Source organism: Bos mutus, chromosome 13, assembly GCF_027580195.1.
Source record: "Bos mutus isolate GX-2022 chromosome 13, NWIPB_WYAK_1.1, whole genome shotgun sequence".
Taxonomy (NCBI): Eukaryota; Metazoa; Chordata; class Mammalia; order Artiodactyla; family Bovidae; genus Bos; species Bos mutus.
Genome location: NC_091629.1, coordinates 71,186,521 through 71,199,594, shown reverse-complemented (window position 1 = coordinate 71,199,594; position 13,074 = coordinate 71,186,521). Strand labels below are relative to the sequence as shown.

At 51.0% G+C, this 13,074-nt stretch overlaps 1 protein-coding gene across 1 annotated transcript in view; it reads left to right on the top strand.

Annotated features, from left to right (window-relative positions):
- Positions 1–13,074, top strand: part of NINL (ninein like) — a 98,294-nt gene that overhangs the window by 47,026 nt on the left and 38,194 nt on the right. Inside the window, 5 exon segments of the mRNA XM_070382043.1 lie at positions 6,437–6,609; positions 7,109–7,175; positions 11,757–11,795; positions 11,798–11,946; positions 12,574–12,726. Coding sequence (XP_070238144.1) covers positions 6,437–6,609; positions 7,109–7,175; positions 11,757–11,795; positions 11,798–11,946; positions 12,574–12,726 — 581 coding nt within the window.

Here is a 13,074-nt window from a genome sequence, read left to right as displayed (position 1 = left end):
AGTATACAGCCTTGATGAACTCCTTTTCCTATTTGGAACCAGTCTATTTTTCCATGTCCGGTTCTAACTGTTGCTTCCTGACCTGCATGTAGGTTTCTCAAGAGGCAGGTCAGGTGGTCTGGTAGTCCCATCTCTTTGAGAATTTTCCACAGTTTATTGTGATCCACACAGTCAAAGGCTTTGGCATAGTCAATAAAGCAGAAATAGATGTTTTTCTGGAACTCTCTTGCTTTTTCCATGATCCAGCAGATGTTGGCAATTTGATCTCTGGTTCCTCTGCCTTTTCTAAAACCAGCTTGAACATCTGGAAGTTCACAGTTCACGTATTGCTGAAGCCTGGCTTGGAGAATTTTGAGCATTACTTTACTAGCGTGTGAGATGAGTGCAATTGTGCAGTAGTTTGAGCATTGTTTGGCATTGCCTTTGTTTGGGATTGGAATGAAAACTGACCTTTTCCAGTCCTGTGGCCACTGCTGAGTTTTCCAAATTTGCTGGCATATTGAATGCAGCACTTGCACAGCATCATCTTTCAGGATTTGGAATAGCTCCACTGGAATTCCATCACCTCCACTAGCTTTGGCTTTCTAGGGCCCACGTGACTTCACATTCTAGGATGTCTGGCTCTATGTGAGTGATCATACCATCGTGATTATCTTGGTCTTGAAGATCTTTTTTGTACAGTTCTTCTGTGTATTCTTGCCACCTCTTCTTAATATCGTCTGCTTCTTTTAGTCCATACCATTTCTGTCCTTTATCGAGCCCATCTTTGCATGAAATGTTCCCTTGCTATCTCTAATTTTCTTGAAGAGATCTCTAGTCTTTCCCATTCTGTTGTTTTCCTCTATTTCTTTGCATTGATCACTGAGGAAGGCTTTCTTATCTCTTCTTGCTATTCTTTGGAAGTCTGCATTCAGATGCTTATATCTTTCTTTTCTCCTTTACTTTTCACTTCTCTTCTTTCCACAGGTATTTTTAAGGCCTCCCCAGACAGCCATTTTGCTTTTTTGCATTTCTTTTCCATGAGGATGGTCTTGATCCCTGTCTCCTGTACAGTGTCACAAACCTCCATCCATAGTTCATCAGGCACTCTATCTATGAGATCTAGGCCCTTAAATCTATTTCTCACTTCCACTGTATAATCATAAGGGATTTGATTTTGGTCATACCTGAATGGTCTAGTGGTTTTCCCTACTTTCTTCAATTTAAGTCTGAATTTGGCAGTAAGGAGTTCATGATCTGAGGCACAGTCAGCTCCTAGTCTTGTTTTTGCTGACTGTATAGAGCTTCTCCATCTTTGGCTGCAAAGAATATAATCAGTCTGATTTCGGTGTTGACCATCTGGTGATGTCCATGTGTAGAATCTTCTCTTGTGTTGTTGGAAGAGGGTGTTTGCTATGACCAGTGCATTTTCTTGGCAAAACTCTATTAGTCTTTGCCCTGCTTCATTCCGTATTCCAAGGCCAAATTTGCCTGTTACTCCAGGTATTTGACTTCCTACTTTTGCATTCCAGTCCCCTACAATGAAAAGGACATCTTTTTTGGGTGTTAGTTCTAAAAGGTCTTGTAGGTCTTCATAGAACCGTTTAACTTCAACTTCTTCAGCATTACTGGTTGGGGCATAGACTTGGATTACTGTGATATTGAATGGTTTACCTTAGAAACGAACAGAGATCATTCTGTCATTTTTGAGTTTGCATCCAAGTACTGAATTTCAGACTCTTTTGTTGACCATGATGGCTACTCCATTTCTTCTAAAGGATTCCTGCCTGCAGTAGTAGACAGAATGGTCATCTGAGTTAAATTCACCCATTCCAGTCCATTTTAGTTCGCTGATTCCTAGAATGTCGACGTTCACTCTTGCCATCTCTTTTTTGTCCACTTCCAATTTGCCTTGATTCATGGTCCTGACATTCCAGGATTACAATACAATATTGCTCTTTACAGCATCAGACCTTGCTTCTATCGCCAGTCACATCCACAACTGGGTATTGTTTTTGCTCTGGCTTCATCCCTTCATTCTTTCTGGAGTTATTTCTCCACTGATCTCCAGTAGCATATTGGGCACCTACTGACCTGGGGAGTTCCTCTTTCAGTATTCTATCATTTTGCCTTTTCATACTGTTCATGGGGTTCTCAAGGCAAGAATACTGAAGTGGTTTGCCATTCCCTTCTCCACTGGACCACATTCTGGTCTTCTTAGGTTCAGTTAATTTGCTAGAGCAGCTCATGGAATGCAGGGAAACTCATTACTGGATCAGCTGTTTATTACAAAAGAATATAACTCAGGGTGAGCAATGTATGGGCTTGTGGGAAGAGGCTCAGAGCCCCCACCCCCTTTCCAGGCTTCACTCTTCCCCAGTCTCCCCCTGTTCACCAACCCAGAAACTCTCTGAATCCCGTCCTTTTGGGGTTTATGGAGGCTTCATTACACAATCATGACTGATCCAGTGATGGGGCATCAGTGATTGAACTCAGCATCCAGCCTCTGACCGGGGTAGGGCTGAAAGTTCCAACCTCTAATCGCATCATAGGTTTCTCTAGCAACCAGCCCATCTCAAGGTCTGGTTCTCAAAGTCACTTCATCAGGATAAACTTGGGTGAGGTTGCTCTCATCACTTAGGAAATTCTGAGGGTTTTAAAAGCTGTGCAAGGGATGGGAGGAAGACCAAATTCATATTTATTATAAGTCACAATCTCACAAACGTCAAGTAATATCAAGTGATGTTCTTAGAGCAAAGGGTGTGAACAAGATAAAGTGTATATGGAGGAGTGGAAGAATTTGGTCATCAAAAGTGCTGTGCAGGTGTGAGGTGCTGGCCAGGCTGGGAGGCTTGTGGAGCAAGCAGGATGCCACCAGCTGAGCCAGACTTGCGCCTGTCTTCTGTCTCAGACAATAGTGCTCTGTGCTCCTCGGACTTGTTAGAATCCTGGTTTCCAGTGGGGCCAGTGGAACAAAGGTAGTATTTCAAAACAAGTGAAGAGGGGCTTTGAAACTGGTCAGGAGGTGGAGGGAGAATTCTGGAGGGAGGCCTGGTTGGAGGTATGGACTGTGGGTCCAGTGGGAAGGTGATGGCGGACGTGCTCCTTAGAAGATGGGCCAACCCCTTGGCTGGCAGCGCCTGCTGTGCTCTGGCCGGATGACCGGTCGGGGCTGCATCTGAGGAGTGCTGGGAGGGCGAGTGCAGTGGCCAGCGGGTCCCTCCCTCCACCACCAGTCAGGGTTTTGAGGCGTCTGCCCCACACAGGCCCCTGGTCTGTTCCCACACCCCGGTTGGGGCCTTGGTCGGGAGCAGGTGCATGACTGGGGCAGTGGGTGCCATTGGGAGGTTTGGGGGTTATGTACCTTTCATGTAGATTCCAGTGAGCGCCCCCAGCCCACCCCAACCCCCCAAATCCTGTGGCTGATCATACCTATTACTCAGGTGAGGTTTTCTAGTCTGGAGCTTGGCCCTTGGGGAAGCACTTGCGGCCTCCCCTGGGGCTGAAATCCATTGGTGTCCCACCGCCTCCTGCTGGAGCCATGTGGGAGCCCTGACCTGGGGGAGAGGAGCCTGACGGGGGAGGAGTCTGACCAGGGTGGAGTCTAGTCGGGGGGAGGAGTCTGATAAGGAGGTGGAGTCTGACCAGGGGGAGGAGCCTGACAGGGGCGGAGTCTGAAGGGTGGAGTCTGACCGGGGGAAGAGTCTGACCAGGGGGAGGAGCCAGCTTGTCAACGGCTGCCCTGGGACCTGAAGGGTCGGGTCGTTGGTTGCTTTGTCTCAAGTTTACCTTCCGTGAGGTGGGAAGAAGGCCACTTGCGTTTCCTGACTTGGGATGTGATCGTGTGATCCTGGGCATGAAGGTGCCTGAGAAGGGCCACGCCCGTGTCATTGCTCCCTTTTCTGTGCTGGAACTCCTGTGAGTTGGCAACTTGTGTCCTCTTCATGACTGGTGCTTTTCTGTACCAACCCCGGTTTTGTTTTGTGTTGTTTTTCTCTTCTTTCAGTTTTCAGAGCTTTCCTCAATTACCCAGTCAGTTGGTGGGTCAGTCATAGGCCTGCCTGAGGTGGCTCGGCCAGGGCTGGTGCACACAGGCGGCCTCTGTGGTGAGAGCCCAGCGAGCCCTGCCCCCGCCCTCCTGGGCTGTGTGCTTCCCAGGAGGCCACCCTCCCGGTCTCCCCCATGGGCTTCACCTGCTTCCCCGGCCAGCCCACAGCATCCCTCTCTCCGGCTTTCTAATCTGCCTGCTGGTCCTTCCCACCAACTCAGGCCACATGATTGAAACATGTGCTTTGATGCTCCAGGAATGTGCGTGGCACCCTGGGGCCAAATGCCTGGGGTTTTGAAGAACATTCTGCTTCTCAGTAGTTCTGCTCATTCAGTGAAGGCCATCACAGAACACATAACCAAAATATTTTTGTTGGTTTTTTTTTTTTTTTTTTTTGTTTAATGTTTTGGCTATGCCTCTCAGCATGCTGAGATATTAGTTCCCTGACTGGGGATTGAAACTTTGCCCCCAGCATTGGCAATGCAGAGTCCTAACCACTGCACCATCAGGGAGATCCTAAACCTACGTATTCTTAACTTGCAGAGTCTGGTATTCTGCTCCTATGAATAAATACGCGCACACAGGAGGCACAGGGCGCGGCTGACCTTGTGGTCTGCCGGCTGTCTGGGCAGCGGGTGAGGACTGGCCGAGACCCCCAGAGCTTCCCACTGAGAGGCCACAGCTCTGTGCTCTGTGGGTGGTGAGACGCTGCCCCCTCCTGGCCTGATTTGCCGCGTGGACACGTTCCTGAAGACGCATTTCCCCCTGGTGGAGGGAGGAGGTGACACTTTCAGAGAACATTTATGAACCGGTTCTAATGTGTGATTTCTGGGCGTCTCATTGCTCTGAGGAAAGTGCTGAGCAGCTGAAACAATGAAGAATGGGGGGACCACAGCAAGGGCAGGTGGGCCTCCGGACGCGGACCGAGGGATCTCAGGAGAGGAGAGGCCGAAGCCCAGTCAGGCCAAGGGCGCAGGTGTGGTGCTGGCTCACGACCTCCGGTGAGCGGGGAGTGCGGAGCCCCAGGCGGGGGTCCATGTGCCGTCAGGCCCCCTGGTTTCCCGAGTGTGTCCCCGCTGCCCACTCCCACCTGGCACGGCCTTTCTCTTCCCGCTGCTCCCTGCTCAGCAACCAGCCACAGCCTGTGTGTAGACAGAAACCAGCGCAGGCGCGGAGCCTGTGTGCAGGCCCCTGCTGTCTGCATGGGGTGCTCAAGCCTCCCATTTCCTCCCTGTCAGTGGGAATGCCGTCTCCTCTCCAGCAGCCCCGGGAATCCCACATGGGGAGAGTTTACAGGGCCAGACCCTGCCCATGATAACCTCACAGGGTCCAGGAACATGGTCAGCCCGCCGTAGATGTCCTCTGTCACATGGAACTCAGCATCTTCCGCCCCAGACTCCTCCCTTGTCCTCAGTTTCTCTGGGTCACCGGCATCACTGTTTCTCCTGGAGGCCTGGTTGGACCCAGCCTCCTCCTCTGATGCTCCCAAGGTCAGGGGCTGCAGGCCAGTTTTGGGTGAGGAGGACAGAAGGGAGGTGGTACGTGGTCCCTGGGAGCGTGACCACCTGTGTCAAATGGTCTGTTTTCCTGGCCTGGCCTTGCTTCCTGGGACCCTATGCCTTTCTCTCCCACTGGCCCCTTCTGGTTCCTTCCCTTCGAACCTGTGTTCTCTCCTGTCACAGCCCAGGCCGCACCCCCACTCCCCAGTCTCTCTGGCCACACAGGTTCCTGCAGAGGCAGTGTCATTTCTTCTCTGCCTGCGGAGTCCCCATTGCTCCACAGATGTGGGCAGGTAAGGAGGGAAGAAGGAAGTGCAGGGGTGTATTAGGGCTGAAGGGAGCCTCATGAATCCCTAGCTGAAGTCCACACCTGCCTCTGCCCTGTATAGACTCATGCGGAGTCTGAGCCTCCCTGACTGTGCTGAGGTCCTTGCCTCTGTGTCCTGTCCAGGTGGGGTCCTGTAGTGGGGTGGGGTCAGGTGGGTGAGAAATGACCTTCTGGTCTCCAGAGCACTTGGATTATTGGAAGGTTATTTCTTTGTGTAAAAAGCTAGATTTTTACATTAGTTTTCTATCACATAACAAAAGCATATTTTGCCTGGAAACACTGAGAGTTTAGGATGGAAAGTCCTGTCTCCTCTTTATGTAAAAAGCTAGATTTTTAAATTAGTTTTCTATCACATAACAAAAGCATATTTTGCGTGGAAACACCAAGAGTTTAGGATGGAAACTTCTGTCTCCCAGCCTAGCTGTCTCAGCCCCAGCCCCATGTTGGCCACTCCCTGTGTTCTGGCATTTTCTCTGTCTGTCCTCGAGAGCCACATCGCACCTCCGAATCTGCATCTTTGTAAGCACAAGTGGGCCCGGAGTCTGTTTTATAGAGCCTCACACGCCTCCCATTTCTTTCCAGTTGCCTCCCGGGCTGTGCCCCCAAAGTGCGTGAGCAGCTCTAAGTGGTACGGCCGTCAGAGCCAGCCCAAGCCCTGTGGCGCTGCAGGTGGAGCCCCAGGTTTACTGGAGCAGCCGGCCATACCCAGTGTGAGGAGCCAGCTTCGTGGTTCTGCATCCCTGGAAAGCGTGGAGGTGGGTGGACCCCGCCCTCGGCACATCCCCCCAGTCACTGCTCACATGACATGACACAGGAGGATGGGAGAGGGCATCTCATCACTGGAAGAGGGGCTATTTGGGGACCTACATTTTGTTTTAAGGTGTCTCTGGGTCTCTCTATCTGCAGGGCAGCTCTGGCCACAGAGCATCCTCCTTCAGAAACAGGGTCTCGGAGCATGTCCTGTTTACCACCACCCTGCCCTGGCCCTGCAGGAGGAGGGGAAGGCTAATCGACTGAGGGTAGAAAGGGCAGGTGTGCAACAGCCACAGTCACCCGCATCCAGCCCTTGGACCAAGGCTCACCCTGCACAACTTGGTGGGCTCACGATGGATGCCTCCGGGGCCCCCACTGAGACTCCTTGAGCTGTCCACTGTGGGAGGCTTCGGGCCTTCGTGTCAAAAAGTCTATCCACAGGGCAGATCCACCCCCTGCAGGTTAATCGTGGCTGATGGCCTTCTCTTTCTGTTTTTCCAGAGTCTCAAGTCTGATGAAGAAGCCGACAGCACAAAGGAGCCTCAGAATGAATTGTTTGAAGCCCAAGGTAAAGCCTGGCCTTGTGGTAAATGCCCACTTTGGTCAGTGCTGGGCTGTCAGGCAGCAGGCTGCCAGCGAAAGAGAATTTCCTGGGAGGTGCCCAGTGTGGGTGGTCTCTCTGGGGTGCCCTTCTCCTGGGGAGGTCCCAGCTCTGAGATTCCTGAGGTCAGACCCTTGGGCAGGGGCTGCTGGCTAAGAGAGCAGCGAGTTGGTTGGCTAGGGTCATAGTGATCCTCCCGACCAGCAGGCATGGGCCAGGGGACTCCTTCCTAATGTGCCAGGCCTGGGCCAGCAGCCTCCCCACTCACCAGAGGCCCTGCATGTGCCCCAAGTGGAGGGTGAGACGTGGCTCTGGTCCTGGGAACCTGGCGGAGCACCCAGAAGGCAGTCACAGGTGCTTAGCAAAGCTGGGTGCATCAGCATGTGGGTGTGCGGGTTCCTTAAGGACACCTCTCACCAGCGTGTGTCACAGGGCAGAATGTGCAGGACCACGGCTCCAGCGGGAGACCAGAACTGACCTGGAGCTTCTCCTGAGTGAGAGGTCTGCACTGGTGCTGAGCACCGTCCAGACTGTGGTCCTCAGGGGCCGAGGCTGTTGCTGGCTCTGTGTTGAGCGTGGGGATGTCAAGTGAATGAACCAAGTGTCTGTGCTACTGGATGAAGCAGATGGACCTCTTTGTGTCCAAAAATCACTTCCTACATTCCCTGGACTCAGACTAAATCTAGGGGATGAGAGGAAGGGCTCCGGGGAGGTTATCCACTGAGTGATGTTGGGCTCTCTGCCCAGAGACAGGTTGGGTGCTTCTTTCCATCCAGGTTAGAACTGACCCTCCTGCACAAACACTAACGTCAGACCTCACAGGACTTACTTACCTTCTCTGCCAGCCCTGAGAACAGGCCCTGGTGTCAGAATTGCTTTCCCCCTTTTTTGGTTCCTGCCTTTATTTATTTGTTTATTTTGTAAATTTAAAATGTATTTATTTGTTTTTTTTTTTTCCATTTAATCAATTTATAGTTGAAGTTTGATGTCAAAAACATTAGTTCTTGATCCTGATTCTGGCCCAGTACACACAACATTAGCCATCATCATCCCCTCCCCCATAATCATATTGTCACCATTATTTTACAGATAAGGAACTCAAGGCCTTTAAATTCTGAGAAACTTGCCCAATGTCACAGCCAGTGAGTAGAAGGGATAGCATTTGAATTCAGGTTCTCTAATTCCATAACTAAGGTGCTTTACCTCAGCACCTATAGTTTCTAGCAGGTAGTAGACATTTAACAATTATTTCCTGAAAAATAAATAGAACAATAAGTATACGACATTGTACCTGACTCTGAAGCAAACTGATAAATGAGTAAAATAGAGACCCAACTGTTAAATTGCTTAAAATGGGGATAAAGTAGGGATTACAGGTTAATCAAATGTACAGATAACCATACTACAAGGCAGTTTTTTGTTTCTTATTTTTAGCAAATATTTTTTGGACTCCTGATATCTGTCTCTATGTCAAGCTCGGAACCAAGAGAAGAGAATATTGTCAACAGTATTAACATAACTGCAGTTGAAGGCCACACCCCGCAACTAGAAAGCAACCCCCACTCTCTGCAACTGGAGAAGGCTCGTATGGAGCAATGAAGACTCAGTGCAGCCATAAATAAATAAATATAGATAAGTCGTTTTTATAAGAGGCTTCATGGAAGGACCTTGAAAGACCTTGAAAGAGGAAGATAATTTTGGGGGGAAGCTGCACCAACTGCCAGGTGGAACTTCCCTGGCCAGGGATCAAATCTGTATCCCCTATAGTTAATGCATGGAGACTTAACCCCTGGACCACAAAATGTAACTGCGATTCATGGGGTCACAAAGAGTCGGACACGACTGAGCGACTGATCTGATCAGGGAACTCAGATCCCATGTGCCATGGAGCAACTAAGCCTGTGCCCTGCAACTAGACAGAAACCTGTGCACTGCAATGAAAGATCCCAAATGACGTGTGAAGATCCTGCATGCTACCACTAAGACCTGACACAGCCAAATAAATACATTTTTTTTTTTTTTGACACAGTTTTTTTTGTGGACTGTAACCCTCCGGGCTCCTCTGTCCATGGAATTTTCCAGGCGGGAATACTGGAATGGGTTGTCATTCCCTTCTCCAGGGTATCTTCTTGACCTAGGGCTCAAACCTGGATCTCCTGCATTGCAGGCAGATTTTTACCGTCAGAGCCATCAGGGAAGCCCAAGTGCTGTACCTGCAAGAACAATGCTATGTTATGTAAAATATTCCTATGCATTTTTGGCCTTCACATATTAAATATCATTGGTGTCTCCTATTCCTTATTATTACCAGAAACACCTTCATAATTTTTAAAACACCTTTTATGGGTGATATTGCCCTATTGCAAGTCACTAGATGAGGGACTTAAAATATCATTCCTAATTCCTAACAAATGTAAGTTTTGTGGCAGAAAGTCATCAAAACACTGTACTAGTCATCCTCATACTCACTCAACAAATTCTTACTGAGCACCTACCTGTGGAAAATGTTTAGGTGCTATCTTGCGATGCAGTGAACAAGACAATATCTCACCTTCTCTCAGGGAATTAATAGAAACAACAGAAGGGATATTAAGAATGGATATTGACCATTTCATACTCTTCCTTTCTTTTGGAAGGAGCCCGGAGGGTTACAGACCACAAAAAAAACTGTGTCAAAAAAAAAAAAATGTATTTATTTGGCTGTGTCAGGTCTTAGTGGTAGCATGCAGGATCTTCACACGTCATTTGGGATCTTTCATTGCAGTGCACAGGTTTCTGTCTAGTTGCAGGGCACAGGCTTAGTTGCTCCATGGCACATGGGATCTGAGTTCCCTGATCAGATCAGTCGCTCAGTCGTGTCCGACTCTTTGTGACCCCATGAATCACAGCACACCAGGCCTCCCTGTCCATCACCAACTCCTGGAGTTCACTCAGACTTACGTCCATCGAGTCAGTGATGCCATCCAGCCATCTCATCCTCTGTCGTCCCCTTCTCCTCCTGCCCCCAATGACCAAGGATCAAACCCGAGTCCCCTGCATTGCAAGGTGGATTCTTAACCATGGGACCTTCAGAGAAGTCCCTGTTTTTCCATTTTTCCATAGAACTTTCAGATGTTTTAAGCTGGAAGGGGTCTTGGAAGTGGCCCTTTCCTTGTGTTTTCCTCAACCCAATATACAGCATCATTCCTGAGCATGGAGGCTTAGCTTTCCTCAGGAAAGGACTTTCTGATTATTAGTTGGGTTATCACAGTAAACGCCAAGATGACTCCTCTCTGGAGACCTCCAGACCACTGACCAGGAGCCGGGGTCTGGTTAGGTGCAGGTGACCCTCATCCTGTGTCAGGCAGGGTGGTGCAGTCTGGGTGTGGAAGGAGCTCTGCTTTGAAGCCTTGCTTATCTAAAGAGAGCTCTTTGTGGGCACCCCAAGGTCTGTCCTCTCCCAAAGGGTGTTTCTCTGGCAAAGCTTCAGAAACCTCAGTAAGCCACCTGGCTAACGTAGAAAGGCTATGAAACCAGGCCAGCTGTCACCCAGACTCGCTGCTGAATCTGCATCTCAAAGACCCCTGTGGCTCCTGATGTGAGGTGGTATGGAAAACAGCCCATCTCGGGGCATTTTTGCTGGGGAAAAAAAAGAAAAAGATAACACTCACCCTGCATCCAAACTAGCCTTTGGTGCTAAGTTCCAGGTTACAGGAGATGTTAGGGGTGGAGGGCAGGAGCCCAGGGACTGGGGGGGGCGGGAGGTGACCCAGCGACTCTGGGGGAGTAGCCACACACACAGGGAGGGTTCTGCGTTGATGCTGAGTTGAAGAAATCAGCTGTCGGGAGACTTGGGAGAGAACTGGGACGTCGTTGTTGGGTTGTAGGGCCATCGTCGCACTGGGGTCAGGAGTGCATATGAAACACTCAGGGGTGAGAACACGGCAGCTGGGATTTGCCTTCAAATTCTTGGGCCAGGGACTTCTGTGGTGATTTATTGTCTAGGACTCCACAGTCCCATTGCAGGGGGCCCGGGTTCCATCCCTTGTCTGAGAACTAGAGCCCCCATGCTGTAACTAAGAGTTTGCATGCCACAACTAAAAAGATCTCACATGCAGCAACCAAGACCCAGAGCAGCCCAATAAATATTACAGAAAAAAAAATACATGGGCAAGAACAAACAGGGGTAGATGAAGCCAGGGCGAGAGGCTGCCCAAGGGACAGGGTCATCGGCCTTTGTTGGACTGTGCTCTTTGCTTTGGGCAGGTTTGAAGACCTTCAAGACGTTAATTTTTTAAATCTGGCCCTTTTATTCTAAGTACAAAGCTTGCAGGTGTGCTCCTGGTGCTACAGCTTCTGTAGGCTCCCTTCAGAAAATGCCTTCCCCACGTGCAGCAGAGTCCCCCTTTTATTGTGAAATTTTGCATAGAATTAAGTTGGAAGAATTGCACAGTGAGCCCCGTGTTGCCACCATCGGAAGCTTGACTCTCACATGTGTCCCTCTGCCCATCTGTCAGTCCATCTGATTTCAGAGTAAAGTACCGCCTTGGTGTGTTTCCCCTGCTTCAGGCCAGCTGCCAACCTGGGGTTCTGAGGTCTTCGGGAGCCCCGGAAGCCCTGCAGCCACTCCTTCGACACCCCCGAGAGCCGGGTCTGGGGCCTCTGGGAAGAGCTGGGTGCGGGCAGCAGCGGCCACCTCCCCGAGCAGGAGCTGGCCCTGGTCTGCCAGAGCACTGGGCTCCAGGGCCTGGTGAAGGAGGTGAGAGGGGATGGGATGGACCGCCCCAAAGGGCTGAGTCTTTGTGGTTGGTGCTGGACCTAGAAAACCCCTTCACCCTCAGACACTGATTCAGTTGTCACTGTCTGATCTAAAATCCTGTGCTGACTCCCAGGGCTTGTGCTGAGGGTCCGTCTCGGGCCACCTTCACGCAGGACCCTCCTCTGCCTGGAGCTGTCTCCCCTCTCTGGTCTCCCTAGGCCTACTGCCCAGCCCAAAGGTTGTGCCCATAGCATCTGGCTGTGACCCTGGCAGCTGTGTTCAGCCCTTCCCTCCTTCGGGGCCCAGGGGAGGAGGGGGCAGTGCGATGGGATGGGCTCTGCCTTGCTGACCCTGAACCGCTGGGATTCCGTACACACGTGTCCCGCACACACACGTCCCACCGTCCAGCAGACTCCCTCACAGCAGACTCAGGTGGGTGTTTGGGAGATGCGGGATGCTCAGCTGGGTGGAAACTGACCAGGCGTGTGGATTTCACAAGCCCCAGCCAGGAAGCCAGTGCTGGATAGCAAGCCTCTGGCTTGGTGGGGTGGGGGCTGGGCCTGGGCGGGGCAGTCAAGGCTGCTGGGGAGCAGCCTCTGAGCAGATGCCTGAGGCGCTTTTCTTTAGGAACCTGAAGACCTGTTCAACAAGCTGGACCAAGATGGGGATGGCAGAGTGAGTCTGGAGGAGCTCCAGCTTGGCCTGTTCAATCATGGGTCCCCTGGACCACTGGAACTGGCCCCGCTTGTCAAACCCAGCAGGTCCTGGTCTCGTTACCAGGTAAGGTGGGGCGATTAACTCTTGAAGCCCAGGGTGACTGCCATCACTCTCCTGAAGGCCTGAGCTCTCTGCCTGGTCCCCAGAATGGGTGCCCAGGAGGTGGTTGGAGTGACCTGACCTGACACCGCTTCTGCCTGGCTATGTGCCACTGGTGAACTGCTCGCCTTCTCTGTGCCTCAGGTTCCTCATCTGTAAAGTGGACGCACCTCATAGGGGTCTCATATGAATTCCCTGCGGTACACTGCGTTCCACCAAGAGCACCCGGTCCCTCCTCCCTGGGGGGCAGAGTCACTGCCTGGGCTCCTGGGACTGCCTGGCTCCCTGGAGCTGTGTTCTTCCCATTTTTCA